Source organism: Benincasa hispida, chromosome 12 (genome assembly GCF_009727055.1).
Source record: "Benincasa hispida cultivar B227 chromosome 12, ASM972705v1, whole genome shotgun sequence".
Classification (NCBI taxonomy): Eukaryota; Viridiplantae; Streptophyta; class Magnoliopsida; order Cucurbitales; family Cucurbitaceae; genus Benincasa; species Benincasa hispida.
In genome coordinates, this window is record NC_052360.1 from 79594215 (window position 1) to 79617755 (window position 23541).

Here is a 23541-nt window from a genome sequence, read left to right on the forward strand (position 1 = left end):
AAAAGCATATCATTCAAAACACAAACTATTAGTCAAGCTAAATTATCACCAACTTAATTACCAATCCAAGTATAATTTAGTAGGTAAATTGAGGCACAAATTATCATTTCCAAAATCAAAGCGAATTGTGATATTTTTGAAACATTCATATCCTCTCATTTCTTACCAACCAAAAGGATTTCAATATCTATGTACATTATAACCACAAACCATAGAGTTCTCCAACATCAAAAAAAAAAAAAGAAAAAAAAAGAAAAAAAAAAGAAACCCTAATCAATAATGATGGGATTTTTTTTTTTTTATATATACCTAAAGTTGAAAATAATTAGTGAATTTTCAAGCAGCTAGTTGTTGTTGGCTTTGATGATGGGAAGAATTAGGTTCATCTTGTTGAAAGGTGATGAAAAGGGTTTTATTATTCAGTGAAGTACTTTGAGAAATATTATTGAAAGGAGGATTTAATAGCAACATCTCCTTTTGTAAACAAGAGGAATAGGTGTGGAAAGTGGTGGGTGTCACATTCAAATGAAACCCTAATCCAAATAAGAAATCCACTTCAAGAAAGTTTATTTCTCTTGTGCTGATCCCTCCAACTCTTGCATAGAATGCATTGTTGTAACACCTGAAATTTTTGCCAAAATTCAACCTTTTATTATTTGCTTTTCAATTCATAATCTTTTTCATAATGTGTATACAATTTTAATTAAGAAGCCATCAAAAACCTCAACTCCCTCAAGATTTCTAAAAGTTAACTTTATAATGTAGTTACCCTTATTTTTTTAAAAAAATAAAATAAAATAAACATTAATTTATAAATGCTAAATTTTGGGGTTTTTTTTTTTCATCCATATCAATTTAAACCCGAGATATTTAAAAAACATCATGTGAGAGATTTATAATTGTATGAATTAAACTTCTAATTTATCATGAATACATAAATTTTGATCAGCCTTTATTAAAATTTTCAATATAGAGGATTAACAAAATTATGACAACGCTACGACCTAATAAATGTCTAAATTTATTAATTTGTAAAAGTTTAGAGATTGATAGATAAAATTATAAAGAGGGTATAAATCGAAATACTTACTAAATTTTAGAGTTTAAATTAATACATTTATTAATTTAAAATTTAAATTGATACGCTAAAATTTAAAAATAGTTTTTTTAAAAAAAAAAATAGGAGAGGAAAAAAACAAGTTCAAGTCTTCAAACTAAAAAAAATTAATAACTTAAAACTCTTTAGAGAGTGGGAGAATCTTCTCCCGACTCCCAAGAATTAGTGAAAAGTGGGCCATGTGCAATATATAAAAGCAAGGATTGAAGCTCCTAACACCCAATTATAACACACAAAAAAAGAAAAAAAACCCTTTTCGATTCCTTGTAAAAGTATTTGCTTTGTTGGAAGTAAAAGGGTAGAAAAACAAGCTTACGAATCATCCATGAACTTGGCAGCAACAAGAACACTTGTAATGAGCAAACGATGAACATTATAAGAGTTGATGGGCAACAATGGCTGTCTTTGAGCAAACCGATCAAGATAAACATATGCAACAATGAAGCAAGAGTTGCTACAATTAGCATACTTGAAGATCCTTTCAAGGTAGCTTTGAAGAGAGATTGATGGGCGAGTCAAGCCATGGAACGCTGAGTTCTTCTGCGTTTCAGTGGCCGAGTTGTTTTCGTTGTCGAGATCGTCGTTCGACTCGGCCACTCTTTGAAGCAAAGAAGAGAGGAAAGTGATGAGCTTTGGCATCATAGAAGAAGTACTTTCTTCTTCCACCATTGAATAAGGAGAAAATCTCTCTCTGTGGTTTTTTTTTGTTGGTTGGCTTTGCTGTTGTGTGTGTAAAGTTTTTTTTGTTATACTAAATCTCTTGTTGTTGTGTCTATGGTTGAATAAATATAAAGAGGAGATGAGGGTGGTGGGTGTAATGAGGTGGGGCACTTTTGGTATCTACCATCTGTTATAGAATATTGCGAGATTTTTTAAAGAAAGAATTGAGAGTTTTAAAAAAGAGCAATTATTAGGTACAGTCTAACTTGCATCTAATTCCATATTTTCCTTCTTTTACATTAAAAGAATTATTCTTTTTTTTTAAAAAAATAAAACTATCATGTGACAAATTTTTATTTGACAACTGATTGAACTGCACAGACATTGACACACATGCCGTATCTTTGTATTTTCTTTTTCGAAATAGGATACTGTTTTAGTATCCGATACTTTGTCAAACCTTTAAATCTTCCAACCTCTAAAATCTTCATTAACAATGTATGGCTTTGTGTCCTAAAGAGATGGTCTTAGTATGTAAAAATTTCGTTGTCTAGAGCTTTTGAAATCACGATCGATCTGCAAAATCCTAACACTAATCCTTTTTTTTTTTTTTTTTTTTTTAAATTATTACTAATGAAGTGATTCGAGCCTACAACTTTTGAAGAGAGACATTAACATCTAAACTTTGCCCCATTTGGTAACTATTTGTTTTTTTTAAATTTTTTTTAAATTTTTAAAAATTAAGTCTACAAACATTTCTTTCACCTCTAAATTTCTCACTTTGTTATATTCTTTCTACCAATATTTTCAAAAATCAAACCAAGTTTTAAAAACTTAAAAAATATATATATAGTTTTTAAAAACCCGTGTTTTGAAATTTGAAATTTGGCTAAGAATTCTACTATTTTATTCAAGAAAGATGAAAATTCTTGTAAAAAATTTAGGGAGAATGTTTAATTTTCAAAAACCAAAAATTAAATGGTTACTAGGTTAAAATTTTCGAAGCACCAAAATTTGAAAATGGTCTATCAAATTTACACTTTTATGAAAAGAAGAATCCCACCTTTTTTCCTTTTCTCCCACTAACATTCTAATGTGACAAATTTTATCACTAAATCAAGAAGATAGTTTGATAACATGTGGTTGATGTGATTAAGGGCCAATAGATAATGCCAATTTATAGGGACAATGAGATTGGCCCCTTTTGACACAAAAGTTATAGAAAATTGGGTAGGGACAATGATTTTTGTATCTCATACTTTTGGGGCATTTCCCAATTAACTTAGTGAAAAAGGAAAATAAAGAGTTATTGACAAGGAAATTGGTGTCATTTTCTTGAAATAAATTGGACATCTTTTGGTTGATTTTATGTTCTAAATGGTTATAGCTTCTCATGCCCATCATGTGCATACCATGTGCATTTTTTTTTCCTTCATATGGATTCCTCACCTTTTTTCTTTCCTTCCTTTTCTTTTAATATGGAATCTTGCATGTGTTGTGGATTTAAATCAAACTTAAGTGACATAACATGGATTTGCTATGTTGGTCCAAAGCATTAGAATATAATTCTCTCCTTTTTTTGTTCCTATACTACAGAAAAAGGTCCCAAAATTTTGGGTTCCAAAATCAATTCCTCATGTTTTGCCCAAAATGATTGTATTTTACTCTCTTTAAATAGTGAAGTAAGAAATGTTCACATGATAAAGGTTTTTTTTAATTAGAACTATTAAATAAGGAGTCATCTTAATCTCAATATGAGAAAAAAGTGAAGTAATTGTTGGAGAGAATGAACATCACACATAGTAAAAGTTTCAATGCACATAGATTTTCTTATCTTGAGCGAATAAGTCGACAGATATCGTGTTTTTTTTTCCTTTTTAATCATACCAAAAAAGATGAAACCCCACTATATAAGGAACCTAACAAAAGGAACATCTTTGGACAATGTCAAAAAAAAAAAAAAAAAGACTTCAACTGTTGAGAATAAGAGATAAAAAGTAGTTTAAAATATCCCATACTCATTTGGAGATGTGAAACTTGGTGATATAGCTATAGCCCACACCTCCCCTACTTTCAAGCCCCATAAATTTTCTCTCGTTTCTCCTAAAACAGATTTCACCCTAGATAAATTTCAACTTCATTTCAAAAGGGTGTAAACAGTCAATTTAAACATAGCTCAACAGATTTAGACATCTACTCTAGACTAAAGAGTCAAAAGTTAAAATCCTCTTGAAGTAAAAAATAAATAAACAAATAAAGTGAAAGAAACCACTTCTTCATCACCAAACAACAAGATCTATTATGCACCAAACAGAAATAAAATATCTCCCACAAAAAGAAAAAAAAAAAACCAATCCAAATTGATTATACAAGATCACAATCCCACAAAACATGATCTAAATCTTACAAGGTATATTTAAGGCCTATCTGAAGTGAATTTTAAAAGGGGCAGTTGTAAATATAGCAATCAGATTCAATCCAGCCAACGCTCTTCTCTGCGGATGAAGGAGAAATGAAAGCGAAAATGCGAATGTAGTATAATGCAAAAAAATTTAAAAATATAACAAATTTTAGATCCAACTCTCACAGTCTATCAGTGATAGACTATATCACTAATAAGAGTATTGACGATAGAGTTTATCATCACTAATAGGAGTCTATCAACAATAAGATCTATTACTAATAGTTTTTGCTTTATTTGCAATTCTTTTAAAATGTTGTTATACATTTAATTATTAGGATAATTATTTTAAATGATAAAACTGCTGAAAATATTTTAAAGTATAGTAAAATATCACTATCTATCAGTGATGAATTATGATAGATCATGATAGACTTCTATCACTGAGCGATAGATCACGACAGACTTCTATCGTTCGAGGCCTATTATTGATAGACAGTGATATTTTGTTATATTTGTAAATAAGTTGACTTATTTTCTTTTTTTGAAAAAAATCCTAATTATTAGTCCTAAAAGTGTCACTCATTACAATTACATTTTTTAAAATGTTTAGAAAGACTTTCTCCGTATTTAAAAAGTCATTTCAAACCAGCCTTTAAATTGGAAGGAAAAAAATTTGAAGCTCAACTTCAAAAGAAACACAATAAATTGTGTGAAGGATTCAATGGAAAATAGGGCATAGTGGGGGAGAAAAAGGGGAAAGGGAAATAGTGAAAGCTTGGAATGAGGAGCAAGTTGAAGAGGTGGCAGCGTCTATTCAAATGCGAGTTGGAGTGAAGCAAAAGGGAAAAGATTATAGTGTCTTTTTTTAAGTGTTCAGAAACAAAACAAAATGGATACATTTAAATTTCATAAGTAAATAAAAATAAAAATTTAAATTTAAAACAATTAAAAAAAGGGGGCAGTGTTGCTATGATGAAGCCTAGCATTGCTCCAACAACATGTGGTGGCCATGTGAGATGAGTAGTTCAATACATCATCTCTAATTCTATCCTATGCTTCTATAGCTTCTCTCCAATCAATTTCTTGCTACCATATAAATAAATATGAGAGAGAAAAGAGAGAGCAAAATGAACGGCCATTCATCATTTTAACATAAATGAGAAGCCCCTTTCATAAAAAATTCATGAAAGGGGCCTCCCAACTTAAGCAAATGCCTCAACTTGCCAAATAAGGGAAGAAAAGGATTAAATGAGAAGAAGAGAAAGAAAATGGTGTGTTAGAATCCCAATAACAAGACAAAACAAAATACAAAGATAAGACTAAATTGCGATATCATGAAAAATTACAATGTTAATAGCCTTTTGAGAGTGTTACATCTCTCCCACAATCCGATTCATCAAGATGTAACATAGCCTGCCTCACAAACTCTAACTCCTCTATTTATAATTAAGACCCATTAGCTAATTACCACTCTAACCTTACAAATATCCTAAAACATTGATGGTAGAAAGCATAACACATCATTAATACATGAAAGGAGGGAATGTTGCAAGGTTATTTGTGAATTTTTTCTTTTCCTTTCTCATTTTCTACTTGGAATTTTCAAATGTTCAATTATTCACTGTTATTGAAACAGTGTCCAACACTGTCTCTATATTTTTTAAGGCTGAACATGTGTGAACTTACTTTTTCTTCACTAAGAAAGCAAGTTATTAGCATGACCAGCAAAAAGATAACCTAGGGGCAGGGAATTTTTCTTCCTTTTTTTTTTTCCTTAGGAAGATGTGTTATTCACAGAAAGAGCAAAAAGACAACCCAAAGGTGAGGAAAGAAGAAACCTTACACAAAATAACTACAACAAGAGCCTTCAAATTAGAAACAATCAAACAATCACAATAAAACATCAATATTATTAAAGAACTTCCAGTGGATACTTTTGACCACTACTTAACTTTCCGACCTCTAATCCAAGACATCAGTTGAATCCCCAACAATCTTCTTCATAAACAAATATCCATGTCATTTGAACATTAATAGTTTTATTTTCACCAAGATAATATATATGTTTAATACCATGCGTGTAAATAGCTTCAATCAATTAAGAATCTACTTCATTCAATAAATCAGTTTCTTTTATATTTGTCAGCATGCTGAACTTATACAAACCTCGACTATTCTCATAGAACAACGTTTGACCCTACTATATTTGGTTCTCATTTTGGTTCTCGAGGTATCTAAGTAGCACGTTAGATCTAGATAGGTGGCCACCATAGCTTGAAATTATTCTCTCTAAGCCTTTTATTATTTACATTGCTCTTATTGACTACTAGGCCAATCCATTTGTAGTTTAAAGAAATCACTTCTCAATATAACACATCTAAATATAAAGGGTTAAATTAACTTAAACCTCAAGTTTTCAGAAAGTTTTAGTCATTAACATTCAAATTGAACATATAAATCTCGATCCTCTACAAAATGTACAAAATAAAATATGATTAAAATACCAACCATAACCATATATATCATAATAAATTAGTCATCGAAAAATGTATAGAATTAAATTGAAAATATCTGTAAAACTTGTACTTGCTTTTGTGTGCGGGCAATTCATGAGGTTGACAGAAGTTAGTTTACAGAAAATATTATAATTACAAGTATCTAGAAAATAAAATTTAAAGTGTCGTACAAGAACCAGTAAACTAAATGAGGGTTATTTAATGCAACTCAACTATATCCAAAAAAAAAAAAAAAAAAAAAAATTGCCTAGAAGGAACCGAGTGTTCAAACCAGATTTCATACAGTTTAATTGATGGTAACTTCTATACGGAAGGCAAGGAGAAGGGAACTTTTGGTTCTTACTTTACATCAGCATCCCGGCCAATTTTTATGGAAGAGATCCATATTCTCAGAGTTACCATGAACATAAACTTTTGGTTCTGTCACCTGCAGCATATAGTAAATACAGTCTAAGAAACGTCTAGAATTTGATGTACAGGGGCTGTATTAAATGTGAAATTAAGCACATTCGGTCCTTCAAGAGCAAGTTATGTACCACTAAAATAGGTGGAAATCCAATTTGAAGGCGCAACCTCGAAAACCCGCTTATGGAAAATAAGCAATTGAATCCGTCAATAACTGCATGCTCACTGAATAGGTATTAACAAGAATGAGATCACATAAGCACAGTTATCTAAGAAACCGCACAGTTATCTAATAAACCCTTTCTTTTACAGGTGTATAGAAATCTATCTAAGAGTGCTAACATAGTCCAAAACTTAGGATGATGAGAGGCGTCTGCATGTAATATAAGAGGGACAAAATGAGTTTCTAAAAACATGTTACTCAAGATCTTAGCTCTCTTTGATGCGGCTCGACTTGAGGCTTCTTCATGGTGTTGTCTATCAGGGTTTTTCAATTCAAAACATCTACCATGGCTGAATTGTTTTTTTTAAATACTTTTTAGTGTGCTGTTCTGGTGTTATGTTTCCTTTTGTTCTGATTGTTTTGTTTATGTTTATGGAACATTTATATCTCTTAGTTTTGCCATCTCCATTTTGTTTCTATTTTCTTGTATTCTTGAGCACTAGTCTCTTTCCATTTACTTAATAAAATATCTTAGTATCCTTTTTCAAGAAGAAAAAAATAACATGTTAATAAGTTGCCTCATTAGGACGATGAAAAACTTACTTAACAAGATAGGTGAAATTTTTCAGGCGTAGTTCATTCAATGGAATGTCTTCTTCCTTGGAATACCTGTGTACCATACAGTGCTCTGTTAACAGTTAGACTACATCAATGAATTAAGTGCTCATCAAGATTATTAAATATACTTAGAGAGAAATTTTTTTCCTCTTTTCTAGATTAGACTTTTAACAAGAATACAGCATATGACGCCAAAGTGCACCAAGATTGGAATTGTAAATTTCTAGGGAATAATTTAAAAATTAAAAACAAAAGGTTTTTTTTTTTCGTTTGGCTATAAAATACAAACCCCGGTCTTTACTTTCCATAAACATGTAGAAAAGAAGAAAAATGAAAATAGAAACGCCATAGTTATAAAATAATAATAATAATAATGATGAAAATCAGTTTTCTTAGTAAGAAGTACAATCCCCCTATGCTGACTCTTATTCCGTTCTAAAATTTTCATCTTATTTAAGAAGTCATCCACAAGTCCAATGCCAGCACTAAATTACCTCCATGGTAAATCATTTTCACAAAAGCGTGAAATTCCATTCATGGCTGAAAATGTGTCAATATGAACCCACTGCTCATCAGAGTTGGATAGACAGCCTGTTCAAGGTGCTCAACATGTTGTTGAGAAAGATATGATTAAAAATGCAATAAAAGATAGTGATATAAGGAAACAAAGTAGACTAATAGAGGAAAAAGGTGGTGAAAACCAGTATCATTGAGAAAAGAGAAAAAGAAGACGAGGACCCTGACGAAAAATAATAAGTACAAAAACAGGTATTCTACCCAGCAGAAAGAATTGGAACCTATAACAAAGAATGTATAACCAGAATACTTTAAACATTCACAAAGGCTTGGGGAGTGGGAAATATGAAAGACTCACCAGTCCGATGCAACTCTTTCAATGCATAGCCGCTTGGATAGTTCTCATATGACGCCAAGAATGTTATGACGGTGCACCCTAGACTACAAAGTAGAAATGAGCAGATAAAGAGGTAAATATATCAATCCAGCAACACAGAAAAGTCATTCAACCTGATTAGAAGTAGTCCCAGCATAATAAGATAAAGCAACTTCCAAAAGGTCTTCTTTTTATTGTTGTATCTGTTACAAGATAATATTGGAAACTATATTATCAGTAACGATGAAAAGAATAATGTGAATAGCTGAAAAAGGGAAGTATTTAAGTGAATTTAGAATAGTATGACATGACAAGCGACAAATTCACTAATATATTCTAACATATAAGGCAAACACTGAAATAACAGCCAAAAAGTCGGCATATTGTTTACTTCACAGTATAAATGTCAATCGAGAAAATCACATTATTGCATATAGAAACCGATGACAGTATCAAAAAGTCAGGAAGTGAAACAGAAATAGAAAATTGCCAAACACTCGAAAGAAAATCTGTTGGAAAAATTAGGAAGCATGAGGCAGACTCCATCCACGTTGCATCCTGGAGAGAAAATATTTGTGATGGAAAAGGAAGAGAATAGGGAGAAAAGATGCACACATAGATTTACGTGGAAAACTCTAGTACAGGGAGAAAAAAACACGGTATAAAAGTTTCTTATTGTTACATGAGATACATAGAGGCTACATGCTTAAATAGAAAAGAGGGAAACCCTAGAGTATCGTAAAAAGACAAAAATGCCCCTAGGGCTAAAACCCTATTTTCAACACTCCCCTCAAGTTGAGGCGTAGATATTAATGAGGCCCAACATGCTAAGACATGAGTCAAAAAACTGTCTAAGAAGCCCTTTCGTCAGAACATCTGCAATCTGTTGACAAGAAGGAATATAGGGAATACAAATGTTGCCACTGTCAAGTCTCTCCTTGATGAAATGCCTATAAATCTCCACATGCTTCGTTCTACCATGATGTACTGGGTTGTTCGCGATACTTATTGCGACTTTGTTATCACAATAGAGTTTCATTGGACCGTCATGATCTTGATCAAGATCACTTAGGACCTTTTCCAACCAAATTTTCTCACATATTCCTAGACTCATGGCCCTGTATTCAGCTTCGCACTATTTCTGATAACAACTCCTTGTTTCTTACTCTTCCACGTAACAAGGTTACCCCATATGAAGGTACAGTATCCTGATGTCGACTTTCTGTCTACCACAGAGCACAATCAGCATCCATGTATGCCTCGATGCACCGTCTGCCGGACTTTCTGAACATCAATCCTCTATCCAGAGAGGTTTTTAAATATCTCAGGATGCGCTCCATTGCTTTCATATGTTCTTCGTATGGAGACTACATGAACTGACTAACTACACTGACCGCATACGCAATATCTGGTATGGTATGGGAGAGATAGATTAGCTTCCCAACAAGCCGCTAATATCTCTTCTTATTAACCGGAGCACTGTTACTCAAGTTGTTGAGTTTAACATTAATTTCCATAAGAGTGTCCACTGGTTTACAGCCTGTCATACCTGTCTCCTTAAGCAAATCCAGAGTATATTTTCATTGAGAAACCGAAATCCTTTCTTTTGACTGAGCCACTTCCATTCCGAGAAAGTATCTCAATTTTCCAAGGTCCTTGATTCCAAATTCCTCAACCATTTTCCTCTTCAATTTGTCAATTTTTGAAGCATCATCACCTGAAATGACAATATCTACATACACAATCAAAACTGCGATTTTCCCGGATACTGATTTCTTTGTAAAAAGGGTGTGATCTGAGTGTCCCTGACTGTACCCTTGAGATTTCACAAAGGTAGTGAATTTGCCAAACCAGGCTCTCAGAGACTGTTTCAACCCATACAAGGACTTCCTCAGTTTACATACTCGGTGATTGAACTGTTTCTCGAATCTTGGGGGAGGACTCATGTAAACTTCTTCTTCTAATTCTCCATTAAGGAAGGCATTTTTCACATCAAATTGGTGGAGGCCAGTCTTTATTAATCGCAACTGAGAAAAGAACACGTATTGTGTTCAACTTTGCTACTGGGGAGAACGTCTCGGAGTAATCTATTCCGAAGGTCTAAGTGAAGCCTCTGACAACTAATCGGGCCTTGTATCTATCAATTGTTCCATCAGACCTATATTTAACGGTGAACACCCACTTGCACCCAATTGCTTTGTGTCCCTTTGGAAGGGTAACCTGGTCCCAAGTGTTGTTTTTCTCAATTGCCCCAATTTCCTCCATGACTGCAACTCTTCATTCGGGAACCTCCATTGTTGTATGTATACTGCTTGGTATTGTAATTGTGTCTAGGCTCGTAGTGAGGGCTTTAAACACGGGAGACAAGTTGCTATAAGACAAGTAACTCTGCAGTGGATACTCGTACCTTTTCTTAAGGCAATAGGAAGGTCATGAGAGGCATCATGGTTTTTCTTCTCTTCTGACTCCCCATTGCATTCAGCCTCCTGCTCATGTGTCTTATCTTCTAAGGACCTTCAATAATGTTCTCTGCTGGAACAGGTTTTCCACAACTACCATCATTTGTATCAATCACATCGTTCTTGGTACAGTCATTGGTGCTGTCATTGTCTTCTCTGTCTTTCCTCACATCATTTTCAACACAAGCATCAATTTCAACATAAATGTTACCATTATCAGGGATAGGATTACTAGTACCTGGAACTGACACCCGTTCTAACTCATGGACTGGAGCCAGAGAAGTAACAGGCGGTGCTATTTCCTTTCTGAGATTCCTCCTATAGTACGTGATCCATGGGACTTATTCGGTAGGCAGAATGGGTTTGTTGATCCTTGTGTCAGGAATAAGTTTAGGTAAGACTGATAGACTTGGACCCCAATTAGCCTCTTCACTAGTACTCTCCCCCTGAAGAGAATTATTGGGAAAGAAGGGTTGACCTTCAAAAAAGGTCACATCCATTGAGTCAAAATATTTCCGAGAAGAAGGATAGTAACATTTGTACCCACGTTGATGAAGAGGATATCCCATGAAGACACACCTCTGAGCACGGGGGGGTAAACTTAGTTCGACTAGGACCATGGGTATGGACGAACAGAACACATCCAAACACCCGAAGCGGAACATCAAGGATAAGTTGGTTATCAGGATAGGACTCTTTGAAACAGTCTAAGGGGGTTTGGAATTTTAAGACCTGGGAAGGCATTCGGTTTATCAAATGAACTATTGTTAGAACAGCATCTCCGCACAAACAGGACGAAAGAGAAGTTGACAACATAAGGGACCGAACAACTTCGATAAGATGACGGATTTTCCGTTCGGCTACTCCATTTTGTTGGAGAGTATATGCACACGAACTCTAATGGACAATTCCTTTAGAGACTAAGAATTCCCTTAAGGAATTATTAAAAAACTCCCGACCATTGTCACTTCAAACTGTAGAACTGTTTGAAAACCGACGTGACTTCAGACTTGTATGGTCATCAATGAAAGTTACAAACCACCGTTTTCCAGTGGTGGTAGTAACAGGTGACGAACCCCAAACATCGCTATGGAAGAGGGTGAATGGTTTGGAAGGCTTAGAAGGCTGAGGTTTTAACAAGGCATGAGGTTGTTTAGCTTGGACACACACATCACAATTCAAGTTAGAAAGATTAACATTGCAAAACAAATGAGGAAACAAATATTTCATATAATGGAAACTAGGGTGTCCAAGACGATAGTGCCATAACATATAATCAGTTTCAGAAGTAGAAAAATAAGATGAAAGTAAACCAGTCCTATCACATATCCTAGATGAAGCATCTTTAGTTAGGAAATAGAACCCCCCATCATGCCAGGCAATGCCAATCGTCGTCCCTGAGTTCAGATCCTAAAAAACAACATTAAGTGAGAAAGTAACTCGACATCTAAAATCCCTTGTAATCTTACTAACAAATAGTAGATTATAAGAAATTTTAGGCACATGCAGGACATCTTGAAGAATCAAACCCTCAAAGGGTAACAAACGGCCTTTCCTGGCTACAGGGGCAAATGACCCATCAACGATTCTGATCCTCTCATTCCTAGCACTTGGTTGATATGAAAGAAACTGGTTGGAAGAACCAATCAAGTGGCCCGTAGCCCCTAAATCTAGAATCCACGGCTTGTTACCAGTTATACTAACAAGACCAAAAGATTGAAGAGTACCTGATTGGGCGATTGCACTTACACCCACTGTACTATAGTTACTCTGATTGGCTTCCTGATTCTGAGGTTGGGGGCCTCCAGTTGCCGATTCACCTACCAGTGCTCGTCCAGAACCTGACTGACGTTTACCATTCGGTGGACGGCCATGCAGCTTCCAACATTGATCTTTAGTGTGCCAGGGTTTTTTACAGTATTTACATACCGAAGTTGGCTTACTATTTTGTTTATCAATGCCAGGACCTGACGCTTTAAATGCAGCATAGTTAGTTTGCAAAACAAGTGTATTATTCATAGCACTAGACCTATCTTCCTTAAGGCGAACTTCAGAGCAAACTTCCATCAGGGATGGTATTGGACGGGTTCCCAGTATCCAACTTCGTACTGCGTCAAACTTAGAATTCAGCCCGCCAGAAAGTCCTAAACTCGGTCGATCTCCTCAGACTGGTAATGTAAGACTCCCCCACATGGACAATTCCAGATCATCTCACGATATAGGTCCATTTCTTGCCAGATAAAAGACAACTTGTTGAAGTAAGCTGTCACATCCATTGTCTCCTGCTTGCACTCATGGACTTGTTTGCATGAAGTATAGGGGACGCATTCTGTCGTTTGGAGTAAAGCTTCTAGACAGCCTCCCCAATGTCTCATGCAGTGGCAGCATATAGTAAGGGTTTGCCAATTTTAGGCTCCATACTTCTTACTAAAATTATCCGAAGTAAAAAGTCTTCTCCCTTCCATATACATTCTTGAGAGTCACCTGGTCTTGGTTTCAATATTTTGCCTGTCAGATATCCAAATTTATGAAGACCCCCAAGGGCCATTTTAATGGATTGAGACCAAGAAAAATAATTATGATCATTTAATTTCTGCCCTACCATAAAGCTAACAGAATTTCCTATTGCCCTAGAAAATAAATTAACGGTAGATAAGGCAGGGAAAGAGGTTACCATATTTCCTGAGTGCATCGATAGATTTGAAGGAAGATCTGACTGGACATTTGTGGTCATTCCCAGAGCTTCTCCGAGAGGAGCTATTTGTTGTTGAACCGATTCGTTCTGCTACTTAATTTGGAGTTGAAGCTGGGTAAATTGATCTTGGATTGTACCATCTTGGCCTCGAGGGTAGTGAGACGATGACTCCCCAATTTCAAAACCTCCAACCATGGGAGACAGCTTGCTACTGCTCAAATCCGGTTGGAACACAGGGCTGCTACTGGTCGACCCTGGATGGATGTAGCCGTAACTCGGCTCGGCTTCAGTAGGGTGGAAATCATGGCTTGGAACGGCTGGAATCGGCGGGGACATCGCCGACTGATGGGATCGCACCGATTTGGGGAGTTGCGCCAATATGTGGAGTCACGCCAGTCTGCCACTACTGTGCGCCTTGGATCGCGCCGATCTGCTGCTGCGCTGCACGAAATGCATCGATTTGTGGTGCTGAGGCATCGACTACGGCTGGACTCTAGCCGTCTGAGGCACACCGTGACTGCTTGCTCCAGTCGGCTGGTCAGTTCTATGGAGATGTGGGAGGATCATCTGAAAATACCGTTCCATAACGTCTTGCATGATAATGGCTATATCAGTGTCATTGTTGTCAACCAATGGCCTTTGTGATTCTCCTGTTGGGTTTTCCTCAATGGTAGCCAGGGTTTCGTCTCCATGCTCTATACCATGATGAAAAAGGAAGAGAATAGAGAAAAGATGCACACACAGGTTTACGTGGAAAACCCTAGTATAGGGAAAAAAAACCACGGTATAGAAGTTTCTTATTATAATTTGATACACAAGGTACACAGAGGCTACATGCTTAAATAGAAAAGAGGGAAACCTAAAGACAAAAATGCCCCTAGGGCTAAAACCCTATTTTAAACAAATTGTAATCTTGCTAGTGGCTTAAAGAATATGAAAATCAAATTATACATTCTGTTGGCTGCAATTGCTGCAGATAGGTTGAACATTGGAACCGAACTAATAATGAAGCGGAGCTCCTGCCAAGTAAAAGAAGATGATATCTTCAGGTCGATATGTGAAGTTGATGATGCCAGACTAACGGTGAACATTAGTTACCTTGTGAGGAAGCTTAGAGTAAAGTAATATGAAGCACAAAACTGGGAGAATGAAAGGCAATACTCTCTTGTCAAGAAAGACACCGAGCTGCAAAAGAGTACACATTAAGTTCAGTTGTAAAGAAAAGTAAAGAGACAAAACCAGATATAGTACAAACACTTGTAAGATAAATCTTTCCTCCAGTCGGTTGGAGCAAGATAATGGACTTAAATTTTGGAACTATAAAGTGGATCTTGTCTTCTGATGTTAAGAAAGACTCATATATAGTTTTCTATTTACAATTATATCCTTCATGAGACAACACTGTAAACTCAATAGCATGATAAAAGAAGGAAAAAAAAAAAAGCTTCATCATTGTTTTTTTGGAGTCCATCAATTGCAGAGGTGGAGGTTCAAACCATTAACTTTCAGAATGATAATAAATGTCTTTATCCACCGACCTATGCTTGGATTGGCAAAATCGAAAAATACCCTTGAACTTTATCTCTTGTTTGAAAAACACCCTTATTATTTCAAAAGTTACAATATTATCCTTAACCTTTCATAAACATCTTTGAACTATCCTTAAAGTTGAAATGTGTTATACCGTTGAACAGATTTATTTTTTTTTTGAAAAGGAAACACGTCTCTTTTTTCATTAAGATAACGAAATGAGACTAATGCTTAATGTACAAGAGATACAGAAAAATAGGACTAAAACTTAGAAACATGTTGAATAGAAATTAGGACCTAAAATGGTGTGACAATTCCTTAGGGCCGCCACACCATTCCAAGTCCACATTTCCATTTAACATTCTAACGGATTACTACTGCATTAGTAATTTCGAAACGTTTACAAAAGGTCAAAGGTAATATTGCAACTAGTGAAAGAATATGGGTATTTTTAAACAAAAGGCAAAATTTAGGGGTATTTTTTCATAGTTTACTTTAGCCTAAAAATTAGGCTGTAAGGCCACTTACATGCCTGATAGAATGTACGCATGTTCCAACCAACACAAAATGTGTGTAAATAAGCATATAGTTGGCAACTGGTTGCAAGAAAATCATGAGGTCAACAGCCTATGTACTTCTGTTTTTACTCAAATGTTACATTTCAATGAGTAATGTTTCGATGCAGAAGTATAGAATCTTGTTTTATCATTAAGTATAGTGATCTGTACAAGATTGCAGAGAATCATTTCACAACTGTATGAGTTTACAGGCATAAAAAAACATGATGCAAAGATACAGACGCAACGTCTTCTGTTAACACTGTTCAAAAAGACTCACCAGAAAAAGTGGATATCCAGCAAGTAATGATCGTGGAAGTGCAGAAGTGAAATACCAATGCACAGGGTGGGTCTGGTGTCAATAGTTATTAAGGAAGTATACTGGTCAATCTACTTCAGAGAGATGACCTGATGGTAGCACTGTCGACATCATGATTTACACTCAACGACAGAATCTTCCCAAAAGAGAAGAAAAAGTAGCAATCAAGCGTTGCTTAATATTTTACAAACCAGTTTTCATAAAATGTTCCATTGAGATGTGAGTGTTGTGAGGGTCGAGAATATTCTGGAGTTTCGAAACATTAATAATGAGCTTAAAATTGTCAAAAGTAAAGCTTGGGCCACTCTCCCAGAGATGGTCACTCTAAACTAAAGGAAAACATCTGTAAGAATATTAGGATTTAGTCAAATATGTTTTCTGTTGTAACCATTTCGCACCTGATATCTCTCTTGTAATCTTTTGTAATTTATTATGTTCATCCACCTATAAATGGGTCACTTTGTTTCTTCAGTTCAGCAATATGGTGAAATATATCGCTGAACTGAATCTTATCTTGGTATACGAGCCTTTTGACTTACAACTCAATTAAATATTGTTGTCTCTACCCCACACTCCCTACTTTCAAATATTTGTAACCTAGCCCCAATTATGTTCATTGGAAATTTCACGTATCTGCAATTCTAAAAGCACATGCTCTCTTTGGCCATATTGATGAATCAAAGTAATGGGAAGTAATGGAAGTCTGATCACATGAGAGAAGGTGGAAGGGGAAAGAGTTACATGGATCAAAGTAATGGAAGTCTTATCACAGTAGGTCCATTGAAGGAAAGTTGGGTTTATCTCCCTTGTTTGGAAGCTAGATGCAGAGTATGTTGTCAAAGATCGAACACAATGTTCTAGCGGAAGGGTTGACATTCATCAATATGGCTGAAGAGAGCATTTTCTTTTAGAATTGTAGATACTTGGAAATTTCCACTGAACATAATTGGTGGAGTCAAGGCGTATTGAGATGACGTTATAGATATTTGAAAGGAGTGTGGAGTAGAGACAGCAGTGTTTAAATGGGAGAGAGAAAAAGATGTTCCAGCCACGGAGATCGGAGATAGGAGGAAAAAAAAAGACACAAGTGAAAAGCCTTCGATACCAAGCAAACAATCCAGGAAAGTAGAGATTGAATGTTCTGTATATTTCACTGTATTGATAAAGAAACAAAGTGGTCCATTTATAGGTAGGTGAACATTACTAAATTTACAAGAGGAGTCATGAAACGTTACAACAGAAAATATATTTGACTAAATCCTAATAAGAAACAAGAAACTGAACATGCTTTTACTAATATTTTGTTTTCAATTTAATTTAATTTTTTTAAAAAAACCCTCTTAAAAGGATACACCCCATTCTGAACTTCGATTTAGAACAGAGTTGAACCAGAAAACATGAAATTCAGGCCACATTAATTTTTTCCAGAATATTGAATCAATGTAAACTGTAAGACCTGTAAAATGAACAGATTCAAATCAAGATATCAGCCAAAATTAATAGAGTTGACAACAAAAATAAACTATTTAATAAGTTCAGTTAAATGAAGAATTCTTTAGGAAATTAACATCATTGATAAAATGAATACGCAAAAAGCAAGGCCTCAACCAAGCCAATAGAGTGACAGCTAAATGAAGAGTTAAAATGCAAGCACCTACTAGCTTACCAACCTATGCACAACAAAGCAACACCAATACAGCGCTTTAGTGCCCTCCAAAATAATATTGATTTGATCTGTTTGGAAAAAAAAAAAATAAAATTATTGGGAGTAGTCACACCACACATCTTGGTGAGGATGGTTGCAGATTGTAATCCTTTTTCCCCATCTAACTTATTCACCTTACATGCCAAGAGTTTTGCAATTGTCTTGATCCGGTTCAGAACAAATTTGGGAGTGATTTTGGAATAAGCATTTTTAGCTCAAAGATTTAATTAAAATTACTTATGTAAAACTGTTTTGACTATAGACATTTCAATGTTTGGTTTTACACTTTTAAAAGTGATTTTGATTCAAATAGAAGTGTGTTTGAATGGAAATGATTATTAAAGGAAAAAAATCATGAAACATCATCACTTTGCATAATTGGTTTTTAATTCTGAAACTCCATTAATCTGGGCAAAACAGATAGAATTAATAAAAATTCTAAAGACACTTCTCATTTTATCAGTGAAATAATTTATACCAAAACCTTTTTAGTGTCCACATACCACCAAAAACTCCAAGCCAAGAGGGCAAAGAAGTAACAGCATGTCACATCTGAAGATGATTGTAGCAAATATCTGATGACAGACAGAAAAGAGGTGAGAATGATTGACATAAAACCAAATACTGACATGTAATGCAACTAAGACAAGTACATAGTTGAAGAATTCAGTTCAATACAAATAAATAAAACAAATCCAACATTCAAGGATGAACTACTATTCTTAAGGAAACTCCGGATATGGAATTCTTAGCAAAACAAAGTCCAAAAAAAGAAAAATCGCTGGGTGGTAACTTCTCAAAAAAAAAAAAAAAAGAAAAAGAAAAAGAAAAAACTGTTCTGAAAGGGAGGGGGAGGGAGAGAGAGAGAGAAGAGAAGCAATTGTTGGGGGCTACCATAATATAGTGACAGAAACTCATTAGACTGAATTCATTGCTTCTTTACTCTACTTTCCAGACAAACCTCAGATTATATGTCTTGCTATTATGCTAGACAAAATGGCAGAAAAATCATGTTTGCCCCTTTACATTTACATCATAGCTTATTACTAAAAAGGTTGATGTTTTATCCTTTGACGCACATACCAAGCAACTCAATGCTGCATAGGAGCTCCCTTTGAGCCAATATCCATACACCATGTTCACTGCAACAATTATGAAAAGTAAGGGCTTTCAACGTATGGAATATAGTGTATTAAAAAAAACAAACATGAAAAAAGAATGTTGATGTACAAGGGCATTATATAGTCATGAATTAAAATGGATAACCAAAAGAAAGGATCAAAACTTTCTGAATATATTTGCTAGTATTCCCGTCAAGCTGAAAGGTTCAAGTAGGCCAAACATGACCGGTTGGAATTCCTATATTTGTATATGAATATTTATTTTTCCTTCATTGTTTTTATTCTTTCAATATTTGTAAAAGGTCTTTCTCCTATATAAGAAGACCTAATCTGCATATATTTAATAAGAGAAAAAAGATATTAATATTTCTATTCCTCCAATTTCTATATGGTAACAGAGCAGGTAAATCTTGGTTGTTAAACAAAACTCTAGCTGCCGCACCTTTTCTTTCTCAGCAATAAAATCCTAGTGGCCCCTAAAAAACCCTAGCCATCACCTAATTATCACCATTGTTGGAACCTAGCTGCCAAGTGAAACAACACACTCAACTTCCAACAATCTCGGGATAACTTCACTGGGGTATTGTCATTGTAGCCTTAGGGTACCAATACCGTTGCTGGTCAGTCTTGGAACTGCCGTCGCCGCCGGTCCGCCTTAAAACAACCATCATCCCATGCTATGTTGAAGCATAGTTGCCAGTGGAAGAAGACGCATTCGATGTGAGTTTTGTGCTCGTGTGATTCTCCACCGTCAACGTTGTCGTCCATGTCTTCCGCCATTGTCGTCGGTGCCTTGCCCTCTGTTGTCGAGTCAATGATCATGTTGTCCGCCGCTGCTTACGTTGTCTCCCATCGAAGTAGCTACTCACGATTGTGTCTTAGATTTTTTTTTTTTTTTTGTTCTTCCGGGTTGGTTAACTCCTAACCAAATCCGACAATTGGTTCAGCATTTGGTAGGCTTGGTCTCCAGGATTTATTTAAATTTTGGTTCAATTTTTATTTTTTGGTTGGTTCAAATTCTGGTTTGGTTCACTCCTGATTTGGTTCAAACTGATTTGGGTTGCTTCTATTGGATTGGTTTAAAAACTCTTTCTTTTTGGGTAGATTTCTACTATTTGTTAAATCTTCTACCATGTTACAAGAGCAAATTCATCAAATCCTACAACTACCAGCCACCAATTTTCCATCTAATAATTCATGTGTTTCTTTGACTCACATAGGTCCCATGACATTCTCGTGTAGTAATTCATCTTCGTGGATTGTTGATTCCAAAGCTTCGAATCACATTACTAGTTCTTCTTCTTCTTTTAATTCGTACTCTCCATTATATTGCAATGAGAAAATTAGAATTGCTGATGGTAATTTTTCTTCTGTTGTAGGAAAAGGAACTATTAAATTGACTGAAAATATTTCTCTCCAGTCTGTCTTACATGTTCCAAAATTAGCCTCTAATCTTTTATCCATTTCTAAACTTTCCAAAGATTCTAATTACATTCTTTGAATCTCATTGCATTTTTCAGGATCAGGATTCGAGGAGGATGATTGGGAGGCTAGGATGCTTGATGGTCTTTACTACTTTGATGAATGTTCTTTTAGCAATAAGATAACTCAAAGTCTTAGTAGTATCAGTTCTCTTTCTATTAAAGAACAAAATATATTGTGGCATCATAGACTAGGGCATCCCAGTTTTTCTTATCTCAAATATTTATTTCCAAATTTATTTAAGGGAATTGGTTGTTCATCTTTCGGTTGTGGAAGTTGCATTTTCGCAAAAAATCATCGGTCCACATATTTTCCAAAATCTTTTTATTTAATTCATACCGATGTTTGGGGTCCTTCTAAAATTACAACTCATAGTGAAAAAAGATGGTTTGTTACTTTTATTGATGATCATATTAATTTATCTCGAGTTTATTTAATGAAAAAAAATAAAAATAAAAAATTGAGTGAGAGACATTTTTAAACATTTTTACAATATGATTGAAACTCAATTTCAAACAAAAATCTCCATTTTACGTTCTGATAATGGAACCGAGTACTTTAATGAGTTTTTTGGCGATTTTTTGAAAAACAAAGGTATTATTCATCAGTCTACATGTCGGGATACTCCATAACAAAATATGATTGTTGAAATTAAAAATAGGCATTTACTTGAAGTGACGCGTGCTATAATGTTTTTGTTATAATGTTTTCCTTAATTAGCTATCATAGGTGTATATATAAGGGATACTCCCTCTTATAAAATTATCATAAGAAATATAAGAAAAGTTCTGTATTCAACATGGTATCAGAGCCAACCCTATGAATCTTCTATAGGTTTCACGTCCGAAACCCTAGAAAAGAAAACAGAAAACCTCAAACATACCTAGTAGCTCCATCGATTCCTTGCGTGAAGCTTCACGTCCGAAGAAAAACGCATTAAACCCAGCCAACAATCCAAAAATCTGAAGAACAAAGTCTTCGACCAACGATTCACAGCCGAAACACATTCTCGAAAGCAAAAATGTTCATCCGACGACCACGAACACGTTCATCAACCGGAAGTCATCGACCGTGGGTGCCGATTCCCGAAAGTCTCGTCTCCAATCGTGAGTAATCGCGGATCGTGGGTGGAGATCGCCGAAAACGAAATCGCGGTAGTATCATCGACAAAATCTTGAGGGAACGGGTTAAGTTGAGCCCGGTCGCGCGAACGAAGTCGGGTCGAAACCGGGTCAACATCTTCTGGGTCGAATCGGGTTGACGGAACCATGAGTGAACGGGTCTGAAACTGCACGGGTCGCGTGACCGAAGTCGGGTCGAACCGGATCGGAGTCTTCTGGGTCGGATTGGGTGAAATCTCGGGTCTGGAGCGTGAGTCGGGTCTGGACGCTTTTTTTATCAGTTTTGACGATTTTTGATCAGTTTTTCATCATTTTTTTTCCTTTTTCCTATTTCCTGCTTAATTAATTATTTTGCCAATCAACAATCTTTTATGGCATCCATAAATTCTAACAATACTGAAGGGACCGTACTTCCAATTACTAATCACAAATTAAATGGAAAGAATTACCTACATTGGTCACAATCAATTATGATGTTCATATGTGGAAAAGGAAAGGAAGATTACCTGTCAAGCAAAAATCCTATCCCAGACCAAGCTGATCAAAGATACAAGACATGGAAAGCGGAAAATAATATGGTTATGTCATGGCTAATCAACTCCATGACGACAGAGATTGGTGAAGGTTTTTTTACTCTTCTCAACTGCAAGCGAAATCTGGGAAGCAGTTCGCGAAACTTATTCTGACCAAGAAAATACTGCAGAGTCATTTGAAATTGAAGGCAAAATTCATGAGCCACGGCAAGAGGATATACAAGTCACTCACTATTTTACTCAACTATCTCGACTTTGGCAGCAATTGGACGTATTTGAAAGCCATAAATGGGAATGCGCTGCAGATGAAGCTATATTCAAAAAGATAGTTGAAAAGAAACGAGTGTTCAAATTTCTGCTTGGCCTTAATAAAGAACTCGATGAAGTACGTGGTAGAATCTTAGCTATTAAACCATTACCTAACATCAGAGAAGTTTTTGCAGAAGTGAGAAGAGAAGAAAGCAGGAAGAAACTAATGTTAGGAGTGATTGCCAGTTCAGAACCTGAAGGATCAACCTTACTTGCTCGAAACCTTGGTAATGAGGTACGTACAAATACTCATGATAACCGTTACAATTGAAACCAGAACTACATAGGAACTGAGAATCGGCAACGAAAACCAAGACCATGGTGTGAACACTGTAAAAAACCAGGACACACTAAAGAAGTGTGTTGGGATATTTATGGAAAACCTTAAGATTGGAAGCCCAACAAAGGTACAGGAGACAGACGTGGAAAGGCCTATCAAGCAAGTACATCATCAGAAGATAACGTCAACCCTGAATATAATGTGTTTACTAAGGAGCAGTTGGACCTTCTCCAAAAACTATTTGGCCAACCGAAACCTACTAAAAAAATATCAGAAACGAACGTAGCAACAATGGTACAATCAGGTAACTTTCTTTAGGCCCTTAATGCAACCAAAGAAAATTGTGGTACTTAGATTATTGACTCTGGTGCATCAGATCACATGACAGGTGACATCTCACTTTTAACTAACTACACACACTGTAACAATCAAATTACTGTAAAGATTGCCGATGGTACCTATTCTAAAGTAATGGGAAATGGAAATGTGTTTGTATCTAAAGATCTAGTATTAGAAAATGTGTTGCATGTCCCAAATCTTAAATGCAATCTTCTTTCCATAAGCAAACTAACGTTTATGAAAAACTACAGTGCAACTTTCTACTCACATAATTGCATATTTCAGGATTTGAATTCGAGGAAGATGATTGGCAATG

The 23541-nt window shown here is 35.4% G+C and overlaps 2 protein-coding genes across 3 annotated transcripts in view; both read right to left on the reverse strand.

The window, feature by feature from the left end:
* Nucleotides 1–131: 131 nt before the first annotated feature.
* Nucleotides 132–1930, reverse strand: LOC120092735 (cyclin-U4-1-like). Its single transcript, XM_039050908.1, has 2 exons — nt 1434–1930; nt 132–622 (listed from the first exon to the last, which is right to left on the reverse strand). The coding sequence occupies exons 1-2, from the start codon at nt 1784–1786 to the stop codon at nt 337–339; spliced, it is 639 nt and encodes a 212-aa protein (XP_038906836.1). The 5' UTR covers nt 1787–1930; the 3' UTR covers nt 132–336.
* Nucleotides 1931–6737: 4807 nt separating this feature from the next.
* Nucleotides 6738–23541, reverse strand: part of LOC120067141 (dol-P-Man:Man(7)GlcNAc(2)-PP-Dol alpha-1,6-mannosyltransferase) — a 34888-nt gene continuing 18084 nt past the window's right edge. For both annotated transcript variants that reach the window (XM_039018583.1, XM_039018584.1), the window contains exons 7-19: nt 19124–19182; nt 18544–18615; nt 18006–18069; nt 17688–17791; nt 16297–16368; nt 15028–15114; nt 14881–14948; nt 8910–8978; nt 8758–8840; nt 8378–8474; nt 7869–7934; nt 7234–7327; nt 6738–7124 (exon numbers count right to left, since the gene is read on the reverse strand). In XM_039018583.1, coding sequence (XP_038874511.1) covers nt 7047–7124; nt 7234–7327; nt 7869–7934; nt 8378–8474; nt 8758–8840; nt 8910–8978; nt 14881–14948; nt 15028–15114; nt 16297–16368; nt 17688–17791; nt 18006–18069; nt 18544–18615; nt 19124–19182 — 1013 coding nt within the window. In that variant the 3' untranslated portion in view covers nt 6738–7046. The remainder of the gene's footprint in view (nt 7125–7233; nt 7328–7868; nt 7935–8377; nt 8475–8757; nt 8841–8909; nt 8979–14880; nt 14949–15027; nt 15115–16296; nt 16369–17687; nt 17792–18005; nt 18070–18543; nt 18616–19123; nt 19183–23541) is intronic.

Bases quoted from the DNA above. Each gene is read 5' to 3' on its own strand.
- LOC120092735 (XM_039050908.1), bottom strand. From the start codon at position 1,786: ATGGTGGAAGAAGAAAGTACTTCTTCTATGATGCCAAAGCTCATCACT. The intron at 623-1,433 runs GTAAGCTTGTTT...CAAAAATTTCAG, and splicing joins GCCAAGTTCATGGATGATTC to GTGTTACAACAATGCATTCT.